Raw genomic sequence first — 16,118 nt, 5'->3', positions numbered from 1 at the left:
CCTGTCCTGCAGCGGCCTTCCAGGTCACGCTGTCCCCCATGAGAGCTGCCCCAGGCACGGGAGCCTCTGGAGTGCCTCAGCAACCGGAACAAGGTCACCTGTCCCTTGGCAAGGAGCTGGGAGAGGAGGCTCGGAGGGGCGGGAAGAAAGAGCAGGGAGAGAAGGAAAGAGGGGGAGGAAGATAGAGAGGGAGGCAGAGGGGAGTGGGTGTAACGGAGGGGGAGGGACGTGGACGCAGGCACAGAGGGAAACAGATTCACACGCGGGGAAAGAGTCAGGGAGATGGGACACGAAGAGGGAGTAAAGAGGGCAAGAGAAATCAACCTAGAAAACACAGGACCCTGGGGTGAGTGACTGGTCAGTGGTGGGAGCTGGACGGGGCCACAGAGAAGAGCCACAGAGCACAAGGATGTACAGGCCAGAGGGCAGGAGGGGAAGTGGGGTCCCCTGCATCTCCCCCTCAGATGCCCCAGGGGCAGGCCAGGGGGCTGGGTCCCAGCTGTTCTGGGGAGCACTCACCCCTGGGGACACGCTCTCTCCGTGGCATGGCCCCCCTATTGCCTGGAGGGCCACAACGGCTCTTCAGTCACAGCCACAGCAGCGATGGGCCCTGCTGCTGGCCCAAATCCGCCTCATGCTCTCAGCTCCCCGACGGCCTGCAGAGTTAGGCCGACTACTGACCACAGCATTCCTGGACTCTGGTTCTGCAATTAGCTGGGATAATGCTGCCCCTTTGTCCATGAATCATGAACTATAAACCACTGTGCTGTCACCCGCCTCAGCCGGTGATTCACCTCGCAGAGAGGATGCTCTGGCTTGGGCCCAGCCCACAAGTGCGCCTGCCACTCAGGGTTGGGTCTCACGGACCAGGGTCCAGGAGCTCAGCTGCCACCTGCCAAAGCTCAGGTGTGCGGGGTCCAGCGGGGGCGGGCGTGAAGGGGCTGGCGTTCCAAAAGTCTATGGCTTGGCCTGGATCTCCCTCCGTCAGAATATGGAGAAGTTTCCGGAAGGTGGATGGCACCCTCTGCTGAACACAGAGATGAACCTGGTGCCCCAAAACATGCCTTGCCTCCAGGGCCGAGCACCCACGCCGTGGACGCCAGGTGGACCTCACCTCTCTCAGGGCAACGCAGCCATCTGAGGGTCTGAGCCCAAAGACATCCAATGGCTGATGCTTTTTATCAAGGAGTTTTACATTCCACTTTTGTAACCATCCAAGCTTTCAAAATGTGACCATCAACGTGATGAACAAACGGCTTGGTACAGGGCATGTGATGAGGGTGTGACAGGACAGGGTGTCATCTGAACAGACGCAGTGACGTCTTGCTACACACGCTGTGGTTAAGCATTTGAGAAGGTCAAGACCACTGGGAAGTGTAGTTTGCAAATACTAAAATGCACAGGATCTGTCCCCTGGAGGGGCTGGCCAGGTCCCCTTCTAGAAGGTGCTTGTTGCCCCCAGATGCTGCAAGTGCCCTCAGCTGTCCACGGCTGTGGACTGAGAGCTGGCCCTGTCTCCCACCTCAGGACACCTCAGAAGGGCCATTTCAGCTCGTCTCCCCTTCAGGGTCATCTCCTCCACCCCCTAACCGTGTTAAGTCTAGGTTGCAGATAAGCCTGCGCCATGCCTCAATTTCCCCTTCTGCCACCCTGCTCCCTCCCCCTCCCTTCCTGGGGGGGTATTCCCCAGTAAACATCCCACAGGCTGGGGTTCTGAGTGGCCCAGACCAGCAGCCAGTATTGTTGGGCGCCTGTTAGAGATGCAGGCTCTTGGGCCCTGTGGGGGGTAGGGGCGGCGGCCTGGCAGTCTGACTTTTGACAAGTCCTGTTGGTGAAGCTGGGAGACCCTCAGCTGGACGCCAGCTCTGTCTCGGGTTCGTGACTCAGCCTGGAAACCCAGGAGGGGACAGCCTGAGGACACTGACTGCAGCCGGTCTGGAGCAGGCAGTGGTGTCCCCTACTTTCTGGGAGAGTAACACCTCACCATCAGCGCCACGGGACCCCTCCTCCCCAGACACGGGGATTTGAGCCTGGGACCCACTTCAATCCCACTGAGACAGGAATGGTGAGGAGAGGCGCACCGGCGAAGACATGAGGACCGTCCCCCCATCTCTGGGCCTGGGCTAGGAGCCGGCCAACTCAGAACACACACCTTCCCCAAGGTCGCAGGTGGGGACCCTCAAGCCCACTCACCAACACCTTGAAGCACCTCTCACACCTACCTCATGGCTCTTACTGACGACAGTCTGTGAGGTGTCAAGACAGCCATGCTCGGCTGATACCTTCGCTCTAGCCTCCTGAAAGATCATGGTCTGATCTGCTCCGAAGGCAGAACTTTTAGGCCTGACACGCAGGAGGCATTCCATAAGTGCCTCAGGTGAACACACAATCCTGTGCATCGGACCCCTGGTGGGAAGGGCCCACCAACAGGCACCTGTTGGGCTGAGACGCTGAGAGGCCCCTCACGGCCATCCTTAGCCATGCCGTGGCCCCAACCCACAGGAACCACAGATAGGCACCACAGCCTCTGCGGCCACTGGCCACCCGGAAGAGGAAGGGGACATGCACAGGGCTGGCGGTGCTAAGAGAGACTGCAAGACAGCCAGAGAGGGGGAGACAGCCCTCTATGTCTCCCAGAGATGCTCACGGTCCCAAGAGCAGAGGAGAACTGAAAGAGACTGCAAGTTTCCAGCTGCTGGCCTCCCAGAAGCCAGGCGCACGTGAGGCCAGGAACAGACTCCCAGTGAGTGGAGATGGAGACCCAAACGGGGTTGGGGGCGTGGTGCAGATGGGGGCTCAGTGGGGCACATCCCACCCAGAGCAAGGTCCATCTGCTCCCTGATGCAGCAGAGCCTACACAGACAGAAGAACCCAGGGCCTGCAAGGTCAACGAGGGGCAGCTTCCAAAAGATGAGCTACACGGCCAAAAGGTGGCAAATGGGACCACCGGGTCCCCCCTAGGGCTCCAATGGCAGACTGTGCTAGGTTTAAATACTGAATATGCCACTAAGAGCAAGTTCCTTACCTCCTGGCACCTATGAAGGGGGGATGATGGAAGTAACCCCCCCATAAAGGGGGGGGTTTCTGAGTGAAAATGCACCCCACTCCTCACACAGATCCTGGTGCTGAAGGAATGGCCACCAGCATCGCTGTCCCATCACACTGCATGGCCAGCGTCTGGCGATTCTGACAGGCCTCCCAGCGTCTCCCCAACAAATACTGGCTGAGATGACCTAAGTCTTCCTCCAAAACTAAAGGGACCCAAGAAGGTGGGACAAGACTGACTTGCTCCCCTCAAGACATAAAACACGGCTGATGGGGGCGCCTGGGTGGCACAGCGGTTGGGCGTCTGCCTTCCGCTCAGGTCGTGATCCCGGCGTTGTGGGATCGAGCCCCACATCAGGCTCCTCTGCTGGGAGCCTGCTTCTTCCTCTCCCACTCCCCCTGCTTGTGTTCCCTCTCTCGCTGGCTGTCTCTATCTCTGTCGAATAAATAAATACAATCTTTAAAAAAAAAAAAAAAAAAAACGGCTGATGGCTCAGGCCCCATCCACCTGAGAAAGAAGCCGGCAGAAGGGAGCAGCTACTCCTGCCAGCTGAGGCCCTGCGCCCAAGGCCTCTACATTCATCTGCTGGACGAGACCTGATGTCCGTCCTCCCGTGGCTGCCCAGGGAGGCGAGGGGGCCGTCTCCGGGGCGGAGGGAGAGCGCTGGGCTCTTTACCCAGAAGTCCACATGGACAGGAGAGTTGGGAGAGGGAAGTGTGGGCAAAGGGAAGGGGACACAAGGTGGGACCCACGTGTGCTGTGGCCTGAGATTCCCAAAGTCCTTAGCTGCCAGGGGCGGGCCACGTGTTGGTCAGACACGAGAACAGCACAGCAGAGAGGTCATCCAGGCGCCTTCCGTTCCCCAGCCCACGGCATGTCACCCAAGCCCATTCTCACCTGCTGACCCGGCTGCACACGGCCATGGGCCTCTGTTCGCCTCTCCTCCCGTCTGCTCTGGCTCTCCCATTCTCAGCCCACGGGAGACCACCACTACCAGCACCCCTCCATCCATGAACCTGTAGGCACCCACCCGGGCACGCCCTCGCCCATGCCATGCCAGGCTGCAGGAACCCCTGCCCTCCTCACTGGGAGATATATCAGCAGGATTTCGGCTTTTACAAAACCAAGGAGAAAGAAGGAAGCTCGGGCCCCACCAGTACCAGCATTGCAGATTAATGAGAGTGGCCGAGGGACCTGTATCTGCCATTTATTTCACTGTCTCAGGGCAGAGAAAAGACTTACAGCCCCAGAGTCAACACCGGGTTGACCCAATTATTCCATATTTATCAACAGGGCCAGTGGGCGGTGGTTGAGGGCAGTGGGTCTGCCTGGCACGGAACTCCTTCCAGGACGTGTGTGTGCATCTCTGTCCCTGGCAGGGCCCGGGCCACGCAGGCACACCAGTAGCCCCGGCTGCTGTGAGGGAGGGGAGGGCCACCAAGCCGTGTCCCAGCTCCCAGGAGACAGGGGCCTCCTGCCCTGCTTCCTTCTGTCTTCCTGCGAGGGGCAGAACACAGAGGCATCCTTTCTCTATCCGGGGAGCCCCAGCCTGAGGCACCGGCCTGAGCAGAGGACAAAAACTTACCAGAGAAGCAGTGCAGGCACTACGGCTAATCCAAGACAATGCAGACAAAAAGAGGAAACAGACATTTCTCCTCTGCTATACAATATTCTAGGGTTCCCCAGTGCCCTGGCCTTGCCTGGTCTGGCCTCTGCCCCAAGTCACACACAATCCCCTCTTTACCTCCACCGCCCAAGCCTTGCCATTCTTGAATCCAGAGCTCTTACCACCGGGGTCCGAGGACATATGGAGAGCAAATATATTGAGAGCACGCTTATCACAGTAAGCACTGAGTAACACACAGAATTGCTGAATCACTCTATTACACACCTGAAACTAACGTGTTAACTACACTGGCATTATAATTAAAAACTTAATTTAAGGGGTGCCTGGGTGGCGCAGTCGTTAAGCGTCTGCCTTCGGCTCAGGGCGTGATCCCAGAGTCCTGGGATTGAGCCCCACATCAGGCTCCTCTGCTGGGAGCCTGCTTCTTCCTCTCCCACTCCCCCTGCTTGTGTTCCCTCTCTCGCTGGCTGTCTCTGTCAAATAAATAAATAAAATCTTCAAAAAAATAAAAATAAAAAATAAAATAAAAACTTGATTTAAAAAAAAAAAGGGCAACCAGGAGTTGTTTGGCCTATACAGTTGATGTTTTGTTGTTATTTTTCAAGCAGCCTAAGATTGAAAACTCAGGCAATTCCACATAAATCCCGATTTCTAGCTCATCCTCACAAATTAGCTCTGGCGGTGTGAGGCCACGTGGCCAAACATCAGCGGGGCAGACACAGGGCACCAGCTAAGTCGGCTACAGGCCTCACCACTCCCTGCTGCCTCTCACAGAAGCTGAGGTTAAGTGTGGGCCACCATGTACTCTCACATTTATATTTCTATCTTCCACAGAGTAGAGAAACACCGCTAGTCATTGATCAAACACGAGCAGAAAAAAACGGGTCCTGTGATTTTTCTCTAATCCCTCATTCATTTAAGACCCTGGAAGGTGTTAAGACCCCTGTTCCAAAGACTCTGAGGGCACTGCGCTCCCTCATGCCCCAGTGCCTTTGCACCTGCTGCTCCCTCTGCCTGGGACACCCTCACTTCTCTTCTTGTCCAACGAGGGGCTGCTTCTTCACCTCACTTTCGAGGCCCCTATGCGATGCAGACTCTCAGGCAGATCGCCGGCATGCTGCCTGGAACCACCTATGCACACTGGTCTGTACAACCGGCAAGGAGCTTCCTGTGCTCAGCACACTAACGTCCAACACACAGAATTAACACCACAGAATAAAAGGCATGGCAGCCAAGACCAAAGATGTGGGACGCTGACACCCCCAAACCCCCCACCCAGGGCATGTCTGGGGATACCCCCCTCCCTAAATGACCTCAACACACACAAGTCCTCATCTCCCTCCATGCAAACATGGCTCTCCCCATCGGAGTCAGAACCCTTTCTCCTCCAGAGCTCCCAGCCCAGCCACCTGGAGGGGCCTCATGAGTCCACCCACAGCAACCCCACAAAGGCAGTGGGGCAAGTGAGGGCACACACACTGGGAAGACAAGCAGGACAACTGAAACACAGTTGGTGCTCAACAGATCTCTGATGATGGTTTTAAAATAAAGGCCTTTAGCTCCCCCTCTATTTTGCCACAGTCCCCACCACTCCCTACTGCCTCTCATGCCTCAGTATATTTATGCTCCCTGCCTGGAATTTATTTGAGTTTGTGCTTCTCAGTCTAGGAAATTCCTGACTGCACTTCAATTTCTAAAACACCACAGCTAGGTCTTTGGAATTAAATAGCTCCAAGCCGGTAAGACTTGCTTTTACAAATCTGTTAGATGGGCAAGCAGGCTCGTCAACCGTGGCCACACAATGCTCCAGGAAAACCCTATCCACAAACCGGGCATAGCCACCCTTCAACGACCCAGCCAGTGAGAACCAACACTCAGTCCCAATCATTTATGCCTGAGTGTAGTTACTTATTCTCCTGTCAACAAATTTGCTCCCCTAATTACATGTGGCTTAGCCAACAGGAAAGTGTTGGCACGTTGGTCTCCAGCGTGGAAGCACAATTCCCAGAAGGCAAGAGAGGAGAAAAAGGATACCAGTTAAGAACCCATCTGTGGGACTCGATTGCAAAGTGGCTGTTTCACAGTGGGCACTAGGACCCCACTGGGGATGGCTGAGCACATCGTGATGCCTCAGGACCTGCCCTGGCCAGCCTGGGGAAGGGAAGACGCCAATGTCAGGGAGGAAACCTCAGGACCCTCTCATCCCAGGTCCCGCTACTCCTGGCCTTCATCACTTTCTCCTGGGCACCCCAGGCCAAAGGCCCCAAAAAGGAAGTGCCTCCACCAGCTCCAGGCAGCACCCAATGGCAGTGCCCCAAAGCCATCTGCCCATCCAGCCCAAATCCCTCCTCTGACAGTGCAAGCCTACCTCCTCCAGGAGTCACGTACTCCCAGCACCTACCCTGAGCTGATTTTTAACAGCCCAGAAGTGAAGTGAATCCATCCCCTCTGTCTCCCAAGCACCAATCGATCACCCAGGAGCACCCTTTCACCTGTGTGCTATAGACCCCTACCATCTTTACCATTATTTGCCAAACACTGTTTAAAACCAGCTCCTTGTTTCTCTAACTCAGAGGACAGCATTTTCTGAACGGGACCAGACAGTACATGTTTTAGGCTTTACGGCTTCTGTCATGACTACCCACTCTGCTGCTGTAACAGAAAAGCTGCCATAGTAATATGAAAATCAATGGACCTGGCTGTGTGTCAATAAAACTTTATTCACAAAAAAAAGGGTGGGCCAGACTTGGCCTGCGAGCCCGTAGCTTGCCTAGCCCTGCTCTAATGTAAATAATGTCTCGGTCTCATCCTGAATAGTGATGGCTGACAGACTGCAGGTTGATGTACTAGCTATTTTTTGTTTTCAAATATGCATAAAAACAACACAAAGAAACTATAAATATTTTTTTAAAATGTTAAACTTGTTAACCAATCCAAGTCATGCAGAGAACCCAGTCCTTGCTCTGGGGATGTGACCCCTTCACCACAGGGATCATGACTCACCAAGCCAGGAGTTCTAGAATTTTCCAGGCTAAGAATGGAAGTGGTCTTTCTCCTAGTACTCCTCTCGGCTGCTAGGGTAGTCTGAACACCCCAGAAAGGGTCTTCCAGCCACCACTGAGGGGGCCCAAGCCGAGGGGGCCTGCCGCAGAGCAACACGCGCAGATGGTCACCGCCCACCGTGCAAACGGCCACGAAGCTCGCGTGCAGCCAGCCGCGGAGCATGCCGGGGACTGGTGCCGAGAGCCAGCCCCCCGGCCCGCCTCTCACCTGGCTCTTGCCACGGCGCCGGTAGCTCCTCCTCACCAGGCTCTTGTAGTTCTCGTTCTTCTTGGTCAGGTAGTAGTACAGGACACACTCAGCCACAGTCTGTGGGACAGAGAGGGTGCTGTGTCCGGTGCAGGTGGTCAGAGCAGGGGCCAAGAGCCAGAGATGTGGGTGCAAGTCCTGCCTCGTCCACACACAGCGGGGTGACCTTGCAGGTCACCGTACCGTCTCACCTGCGTGATGGGGTTGCTCAGAACATACACGTCACAGAGCGGTCATGAACTCGGAGCACTCGGGACAGCCTATGGAAGTGCCCCCTGGTCCTACCGCCCTTGCTCCTGTCCATAACCATCACGAGGTGGTCGCCTGCCCTCCCCAGGCCCTCCAGCTCCCGGCTGGGCAAACTCAAAGTCGGCCCCGACCTGGGCCTGGGTCTCCTTTCTTTCAGCCCAGCTCCTTCTTCCCCAACACCTGGGGCCCCGAGCAACCTCTTCCAAGCTTTGTGACCCAGCTGGACTATAATGTCCCCAAGCGACTCTTCGTCTCTTGCAACGTTTATGATTTTCTCTGCCTTGATCTGTTCCACACCCATCTGGGTCTGAACCCTGGTGCTACTTGCTGAGTCAACGACTGACCCTCCCTGGAACCCCACCACCTCCTTGCCCAAACAGGACCAGCAAGAGGCATCCTCAAAGCAACATGGTGGGGCCTGCTGCCACCTGCGGCCACAGGTCAGCTCCAGATGACAGCTCACCTCTGAGGGCTGTTCCATCAAGGCTGCTGGGTGGAGAGGCAGGCTGGGCCTCAAACCTCGTGGCCCTTGCCACCTCCAGAACGCCCACCAACAGCGGCTACTTCCCATGTAAACCTGGCCCCCACACAGGACCCACACAGCAGTTGAGAAAATTATCATCTTTTCAGATGCCAATATTTGCAGACTGGGCGATGTGGGTGTCCGACTTCCCCTTGAACAATTCAGGGGAGCGCCTTCCACGCCGGACAACAGTGGGCTGACCCTAAGCAGCAGCTGTCCCTGCAGACTGGCACAGGCTGGCTGGCCCACCGAGCTCCCACCCTGCTCCCGGCCTCACTCAGAACACGCCTGTCCCCAAAAGCATGGGGCACCTTTGGCAATCCCTGCCTCAGGCCCTTCTGGAAGCTCTATTTAAGTCCTATCCTGAGCTGCCTTAGACAAAGTACACCATAAAGTTTACTCTCCAGGGTGGAGACTCTGAGTCCCCGTTCCCAAGCAATGCTGTTCAAGACCAGCATCTGAAACCCTTGCCTCAATCCCTGGGGAGCCCTGACCCAGAGCCTCCGGACTGTCCACACCCCCAGCACAAAGCCATCTCGAAGTCAGAGGAAAGACTATTTATAGGGCTTGCTTCCCCATGCCGGTTTTTCAGGCACGGAGAGATTCTGTTTCCCCACGTTGCCCCATCTCCCTCCTTCTATGGTTATCAGCTCATTAAGGGCAGATGCTGGGGACAACTGTTCAACTTGAAAATAACCGCCTGGCTCCTGCTCGGATGGCCCTCCCTCAGCTGAAAGCATGAGGCCTCCAGCAGCTGGGCATGAGCAAAGCTGAGGGTGGGCAGATGCCCCATCTCTCACAAACCTGATTCAGGGAGTGTGGCATAAAACACCCAGGACAGCAGCCCCAGAAGGAAACCCTTGCTGGAGCCCTTCCTGCTCCGCCCTACAACACCAGGATTCCCAGCGCCAATGCCAGCACACAGGGTCTCACGTAGACCGGCCCAGCTTCCCCAACTCCAGGCACCGCCCGGCCCGACAAAGGGTACACAGCAGGTCTTTGCCATTCTCTTAGGACGCTCTGTGTCTACCTGCGAGGTCAGAGGTGGAGCGAAAAGGGTCACTGCCTTGGGCTGGGTTTGGGGGCAAGGTAGGGTTCTAGGGACAGTTCTACACAAAGTTCGTCCAAATGGGATGGGGACTAACTGACCACAGGCCTGGCTGGCATCAGGGATGTCAGAAAGCATCCAGTGACCATCAGAGCAACCAGCCCCCTGAAAGAACGCCACTCTTGCCTATAAAGCCTTAACTGGGACGCCAGGCACAGCATGCATAGCTTCCAGAACCCATGCCCAGTCTGTAAGGAGGCTCGCTGCCACGTCTGAGGAGCTGGCTCCAGGGAAGCCAGGGCACACAGCCCTCCTGGGGTTTCCTAGCCTGGGGCTCCACCCCCTCGGCCAGCAGGGGCGGGGCCTGTGGCTGCTTCTCAAAGGAAGAAGCAGGAGGACCTACGGAGGGGGTTAGGAGGGAAGGACAGACAGACAGAACAAGGAGCAAGCTCTGTGGGCAGGGAGGGAAGGTCCTTTGTCCCAGGGCAAGCGGCCACCCACTGGAGTGGACCCCAGAGAGGCGCGGGGCAGGCAGGGCGGCTGAGCTGGTGGCTTGGCTTGGGGGTAGCGACTCACCTTCCTCTCCAGGAATGATGCGATCAGGCCAAAGTTCTTGGGGTGCTGCATGAACCTGTGGGAGGAGAAGGGCAGGCGTGAGGCCCAGCCGCGGGGGGCTTCCCAACTGGGCGGGCGCCGAGCACCCGGGCGCCTGCCATCTCCGCGGGCCTGGCTAGGCGGGCGCCGCCCCACTCGGAGCAATTAAGCCCAGGGGGGTGTGGGAAGGGCGGGCGGGCCGAGGGTAAGAGAGGGCGTTCCTTGGAGTGAGTCACTGGTTTTAGCGCCTTTGAAAATATATTTGTTTGTCCTGCTGGAGGCGGCTTCCAGGAAAAATGAGGACATTGCATGCAGCTCTTTGGTGGGGTTCCCCCCCTTTTAAAATCTGCCTTTGTTCATATCTCCGGCCGGGTCTGGGAAGCTGGGCCTTGCCCGGCCCACGCAGGCCCCCACAGCCAGGCCACAGGTCAGGCGGCGAGCTGCAGGCCTCCCTGGGAGAGGTGGGAGCACAGGCTCTGAGTGCCCACAAGGAGGCGGCAAGAAAGGACTTATGCCGGAGGGGGTGCAGGGAGCTGGCGCCCCACCAACTGGCTTCCTGCGAAGCCGGCGGAATTACTGGGAAAGGCTCGGCAAGGCTGAAATGTCAGGGCCACAGGAGCAGGCGGGCAGGGGGGGTGGAGATGTGGGTCATGGCCGCAGAGGCCCCAGGGATGCTGGGTGGAGTCCCTGGCTCGGACCCAGCCTCAGCCTGACGGTCCCCACAACGTGCCACCGCCCCGCAGCCTCCCCTGGGGAGAGAAGGAGCGGCTGGTGAGGCGGGGGCCTCGGGTCCCCCGAGGGAGCCTGGGCCAGTGCCTGGTGCTCTCCGCCCGGCCCTCCAGATGGCTGGGCAGGAGGCCAATGGGCCCCTCCCCTGCTCCCCAACCAGACACCGGAGAATCCGGAATGGCCTCTTCTCTCTTCCAGGAGGAAGCCGAGAGTCAGAGTGGCAGGCTTCCCCGCCTGGGATGCTGCCTCAGGCAGCTTGCAAAGCTGGAGCCAGCCTAACGCCCTTCTTTTCCAGACAGAGTTCCCTTCCTCTTCCTCTCCCTGCTCCAGTGACATTTCCTTCCCCACCTAGATCCCTTCCTCAGGGTTTCCCCAAGGAGAGACAGGATCCCAGGAGACCAGGTTTCACATCTGGAAACCTTCTAGCTCACCTCTTCCACCACCCTCCAACCTAGACCTGTATTCACTGCCAACACTTACTGAGAATTTCTTACCCACTGGGCACCTCTCAGCAGCTAAACAAGGGACGCACTGATGCCATACCCATTTTACAGATGTGGAAACTAAGGTTCGGAAAGGAGAAGTGGCTACTGGAGGTGACAAAGCCAGTAAATGGTGGGTCTCTATGCCACTGGCACATGATTTCCAGAGGCCCGAGCACCACCAATTCTGTGGAACATGAGTCCTTGACCAGGACGACTCTCCTGGAAAGACTCGGGGCACGAAGCGAAGGCTCAGGGGACATCAGCCCAGCCTGCCCCGCCCCTATCCTTCTGAATTAACAATGAAATCATTAGGTGAGAAGAGCAAACATGAACTCTCCAGAAAGGCTGAAACACAGAAAACACAACAGAAGCACCTCTTTTTTTTGTTTTTAAAGAAAGCATAAATAAATACAAATATCGAACATACCGGGGGGAAGTTAGATTCCTAACTTGACAGTAATTCTTAGCATCTGTGACTGTGGTCCTTCACTGAAATTATAGTATCACTTACACGTGGCCCTTGACTCGTGGCAGAACAATCACACCTGTGATTGTGAGGCCCTAGATATGAGCCCCCAAGGAACTAGGTTTCCTGTCTCCAAGGAGTCAACCCCAAACACCCCTGGGACCCTCTCCCCTAAGTGCTATTCCCTGAAAACTGTTCACTCTGTGGTAGGCACTCGAGGCCTCATTATGCCACCCCTCTATTTTCAAGGATGTTTTAGAATTTTCATTCTCAAAAGCTTTTCTAAAAACCCACCTCTCCTGCCCAGACCCTCAAGGACGGCTCCCCCTGCACGTCCACGTCCTGGTGTCTGTGCAGCCCATGACCGAGAATCATCCCCGTCCCTGAGGCCCCCCCAGGCACTCTGGCCCACAGCAGGTAGTGGGAGAACAGGGGTCTCCGTCCCCTGGCCCTGAGGCCCTCTCCAGAGGCAGAGGCCGAGGTTCAGCGGCTAAGCAGAGTCTGTTTCCAATGCGCCCTCCTGGCCAACCACTGAGGCCTCTGCTCGTGCCTCAGCTTCCCTGCCTCCCACCTCACGGGGGCCTGCGCCAGCACGTGCATGGGTCCCTGGGATGTAACTTCTCAGTTCGGCTGAGGGGATGGGGGTTTTATCCATCAGGCAGCTCCTCACTCATCACCCCAAAACACTCCGTCTTTCTGCTCTTTCCTTTCAAAAGCCCCAAGCCCCACCTCTTAGCACTCAACTCCTGCTTCTGCTTTCCAAAGCTCCCCTGCTCCCTGGCTCCACCTCCCTCCCTGACAGGCCTCTCCACTGCAGCGGAGCCCTTGCCCTGAAGATGGGAGAGTCTGAAGCCTGCCTCCACCGTTTGTAAGCTGTGTGACCTTCATTAAGTGTCTTCACCTCTCTGAGCCTCTGTGTCCTCATCTAGGCAATGGCGACGGCCTGGCAATGCTGTTATGAGGGTTAAGAGGGACAAACACACAAAACCCAAAAAACACTTGCACGGTGTATGGGATGGAGGATGTGCTCAAAAACAGTCACGTTCAGGGTAAAATGAAAACCAAAAAGCCATCCCCCAGCCACATATCCTTGCCCTCTGGCCCAGCCTCCCCGCACCCTCCGGCCTTGTTCTTCTGATACACACAGCCCCATTTCACATAAGTCTGCCCTCACACTTCGTACTGGGTTGAACTCCCCCCAAAGTTCACATCCACCCAAACCTTATATGGAATGAGTTCTCTGAGGACGTCATTAGTTAAGATGCAGTCACACTGGAGTAGAGTGGCCCTGTGTCCAGCATGGCCGGGGTCTTGATGGAAAAAGAAGACCCAGAGAGACACACAGGGAAGACCACGTGAAGACAGAGGCAGGCAGGGAGGGAGTGATGCACCTCCAAGACAAGGAAAGACGGAGGCTGCCAGGAGCCTCCAGAAGGAACCGCGACCCCACCCACACCTTGATCTTGGACTTCTGGCCTCCAGAGCGGAGTGAGGATAAAATCACTGTCACTGTCAGCCACCCAGCTTGTGGTTATTTGTCACAGTAGCCCTAGTAAGCCCGTCCACGCCTCAGCAGGCAGGGCTTCACGGGACAAAGAGGGCCGAGAGGGCCACGGTGGCCTGCGTCCCGGCGCCAGGGGACTCACTTCTCCCGGAAGGTCTCCTTCTCCTGCTCGCTCCACATGTTCATGACCTGGCGGTCTTTGTACACCTTCATGGGGTCGTCCATGAGCCCGTTCATGTTGATGAACTTGATACGCTGCTGGTCCGCGTCATACAGCATTGGCGGGATCACAGCCAGCTGACGCATTTGCTTCTCCAGGTTCTGGAGTGGGGAGGAGAAGGCGGAGGGCCGGGGTCAGAGGGCTCCCGAGGGCAGCCTGGGGATGGGGCGGGGAGGGCTCCTGCCAGCGTTGGGGGCCCAAGCAAGGGCGCGGACGTTCCGAGCGAGAGTGGGAAAATGCCAAGCCAGAGAGAAAGGGAAGGATGAGTTGAAAATACTAAGAGCCCAATGCCAGGGGAGGGAGGATTTAAAGGCAGCCCCAGACAGGTATATGGTGGACGGGGCTGTAAATTAAATGCGGAGAGCAGCGGTGGCCTTATCTGCAGGGAGAGGGGCCAATGCATCTTCCCTCTGGAAATACAAATGCCATAAAACACGACAGGAAAGATGTTCAGCCAGCTGGGCCAAATCAGCTCGGGAGATGGGCCTGGCCATCCAGGCTCCGAGGGCGCACAGGGCAGAGAGAGGGGCCGGTGAGATCGCGGACCCATTTCCTCCCCGCCACCCTCCGCAGCCCTGGCATCCGCTCCTTCAAGTGTGCCCACTTGGGACCCAGCCTGCCTGGCCCCGTGCACAGCAGGAGTCAGGCGCACTCACTCATAATGCATTGGGATGGCTATTAAGAGGCTCTGAGCCACCACTCAGCTGGGCTCATTTCCCCAAATCTCTGCAGCCAGCCCATTACTGGCGATTAATTACCCATCTGAGGAGGCAGGCGAGGGCCCAGCATGGCCAAGGTCAGCTAGTTCAAAGGATCCGCCACTTGGCCTCCCACAGCCAGCCTCTCCTTCAGCATTTGGGATTCCCAGCAGGAGCACAAAGCCCCAAGCCCCAGCTCGGGGAGGACCCCCAACCCCCTCCGCCAGAGGCCTGAGCCTCCCAGCACTTGGCACAGCCCTCCAGGACCAACACTTCTCCCATTGCCCTCAGCTGCCCCACATGGCACTAATGGCAGACCACTGGCCTGGTCACAGGCAGAGCTCTCCGCTGGCAGGACCCCCTGCTCTGCCTTCTCGGGGCTCTGTCTTCCTGGGTGTGCACCGTGACTGCCAAAAGCTCCCCACAGGGTGGGGGCGGCCCCTCTCCTCCTGCCCAGCCCCCTCCTTCCTACCCTCCCAGGGAACCTCCAGTCAGGTGAAGTCTCTGTCCTAAATACCCTCCCCACCAGCCCACCCAACTGCCACCCCCTCAACAGTCTCGGAAGGCCAGTGGCTATGTGCTCATGTGGCCGGGACCTGGGGAAGTGGGCCTCTGGCATGGGGGCTGGGGACAGGGGACACTGAATCAGCCAGGATGCCACTCACCCTTGGCTGTCAGGCAGGAAATGCTTGGAAAAGGGCCACCCGCCCCCCGTCTCGCTTCCAAGACAAACTGAACTGGTGTCCACACCCCTGAGGGACCGGCACACAGGCACAGCACCGGCGCGACAGGAGCCGGAGCAAACCCGCAGGTGTGACCGCGGCCAAGGGCTGAGTTCTGCTTTCTGTGGACTGAATGCTGTTCAGAATAGGGACATACCATGTGAAGTTTTAAAAAGAAGATCTCTTTTCATGGCCAGACAGTCTGAATCACCTGCATCAAAATCATGTGGGTAACTTGGTAAAAATGCAGAGTCCCGGGCTCCACCCCAGACTGGCTAAATCAGAACCTCTGGGGCTAGGGCCTGGAAACCGAGCGGGGCACCCTCCCTAGGACTCGGCGTCTGCCCAGCGTGAGACTCAGCAGCTGGAGCAGTGCTCCGGTGAGACGCAGGTGTTCGCTGCCCGCCCCAACCCAACCAACCACACGTGGCTGCCAAGCACCCAACATGTGCCTGGTGTGACCAAGGAACTAAAGTTCTAGTTTTCTCTCCTTTTAGTTAATTTTGATTTAAACAACCATGCGTTGCCAATGGCCGCTGCACTAATGGATCAAAGTCCCCACGGAAGAAGACTGTGCCCCCCTCCTTTCACGAGACTCCCTCATGTCTCCTGTGGTGTTGGAAACAAGCAGGTGGGGGGACTGGCACGTCGGAAGCTTGACCTGCGAGACCTGGGACGGACCAGGCGGGCACCAACACTTCCCTGGGCAAATGGCCCCTCTGCTTCCTGCTCATCTCTGGGCCCCGAGACCACCACCAGGGTCACCCAGGCTGAGCTCTGGTCATCCGGGCATCCCCAGAGGGGCCCAAGGGAGCAAAGAGAGTGTGCTCGTGCTGGCAGGGCTGGGGGTCCTGCCAGAAGGCCGCCAGCCTGGTGGACGATCGGTGTGTGGGGAATT

General features: G+C 57.2%; 1 protein-coding gene across 21 annotated transcripts in view; it reads right to left on the bottom strand.

Annotated features, from left to right (window-relative positions):
* NCOR2 (nuclear receptor corepressor 2) overlaps nt 1-16,118 on the bottom strand; it is a 217,925-nt gene that overhangs the window by 77,270 nt on the left and 124,537 nt on the right. For all 21 annotated transcript variants that reach the window (XM_034639637.1, XM_034639639.1, XM_034639635.1 and 18 more), the window contains 3 exons: nt 13,723-13,901; nt 10,379-10,433; nt 7,944-8,042 (listed from right to left, as the gene is read on the bottom strand). In XM_034639637.1, coding sequence (XP_034495528.1) covers nt 7,944-8,042; nt 10,379-10,433; nt 13,723-13,901 — 333 coding nt within the window. The remainder of the gene's footprint in view (nt 1-7,943; nt 8,043-10,378; nt 10,434-13,722; nt 13,902-16,118) is intronic.

The sequence above is a fragment of the Ailuropoda melanoleuca genome, chromosome 12 (genome assembly GCF_002007445.2).
Source record: "Ailuropoda melanoleuca isolate Jingjing chromosome 12, ASM200744v2, whole genome shotgun sequence".
NCBI lineage: Eukaryota > Metazoa > Chordata > Mammalia > Carnivora > Ursidae > Ailuropoda > Ailuropoda melanoleuca.
This window is presented reverse-complemented; position numbering and strand designations above follow the sequence as displayed.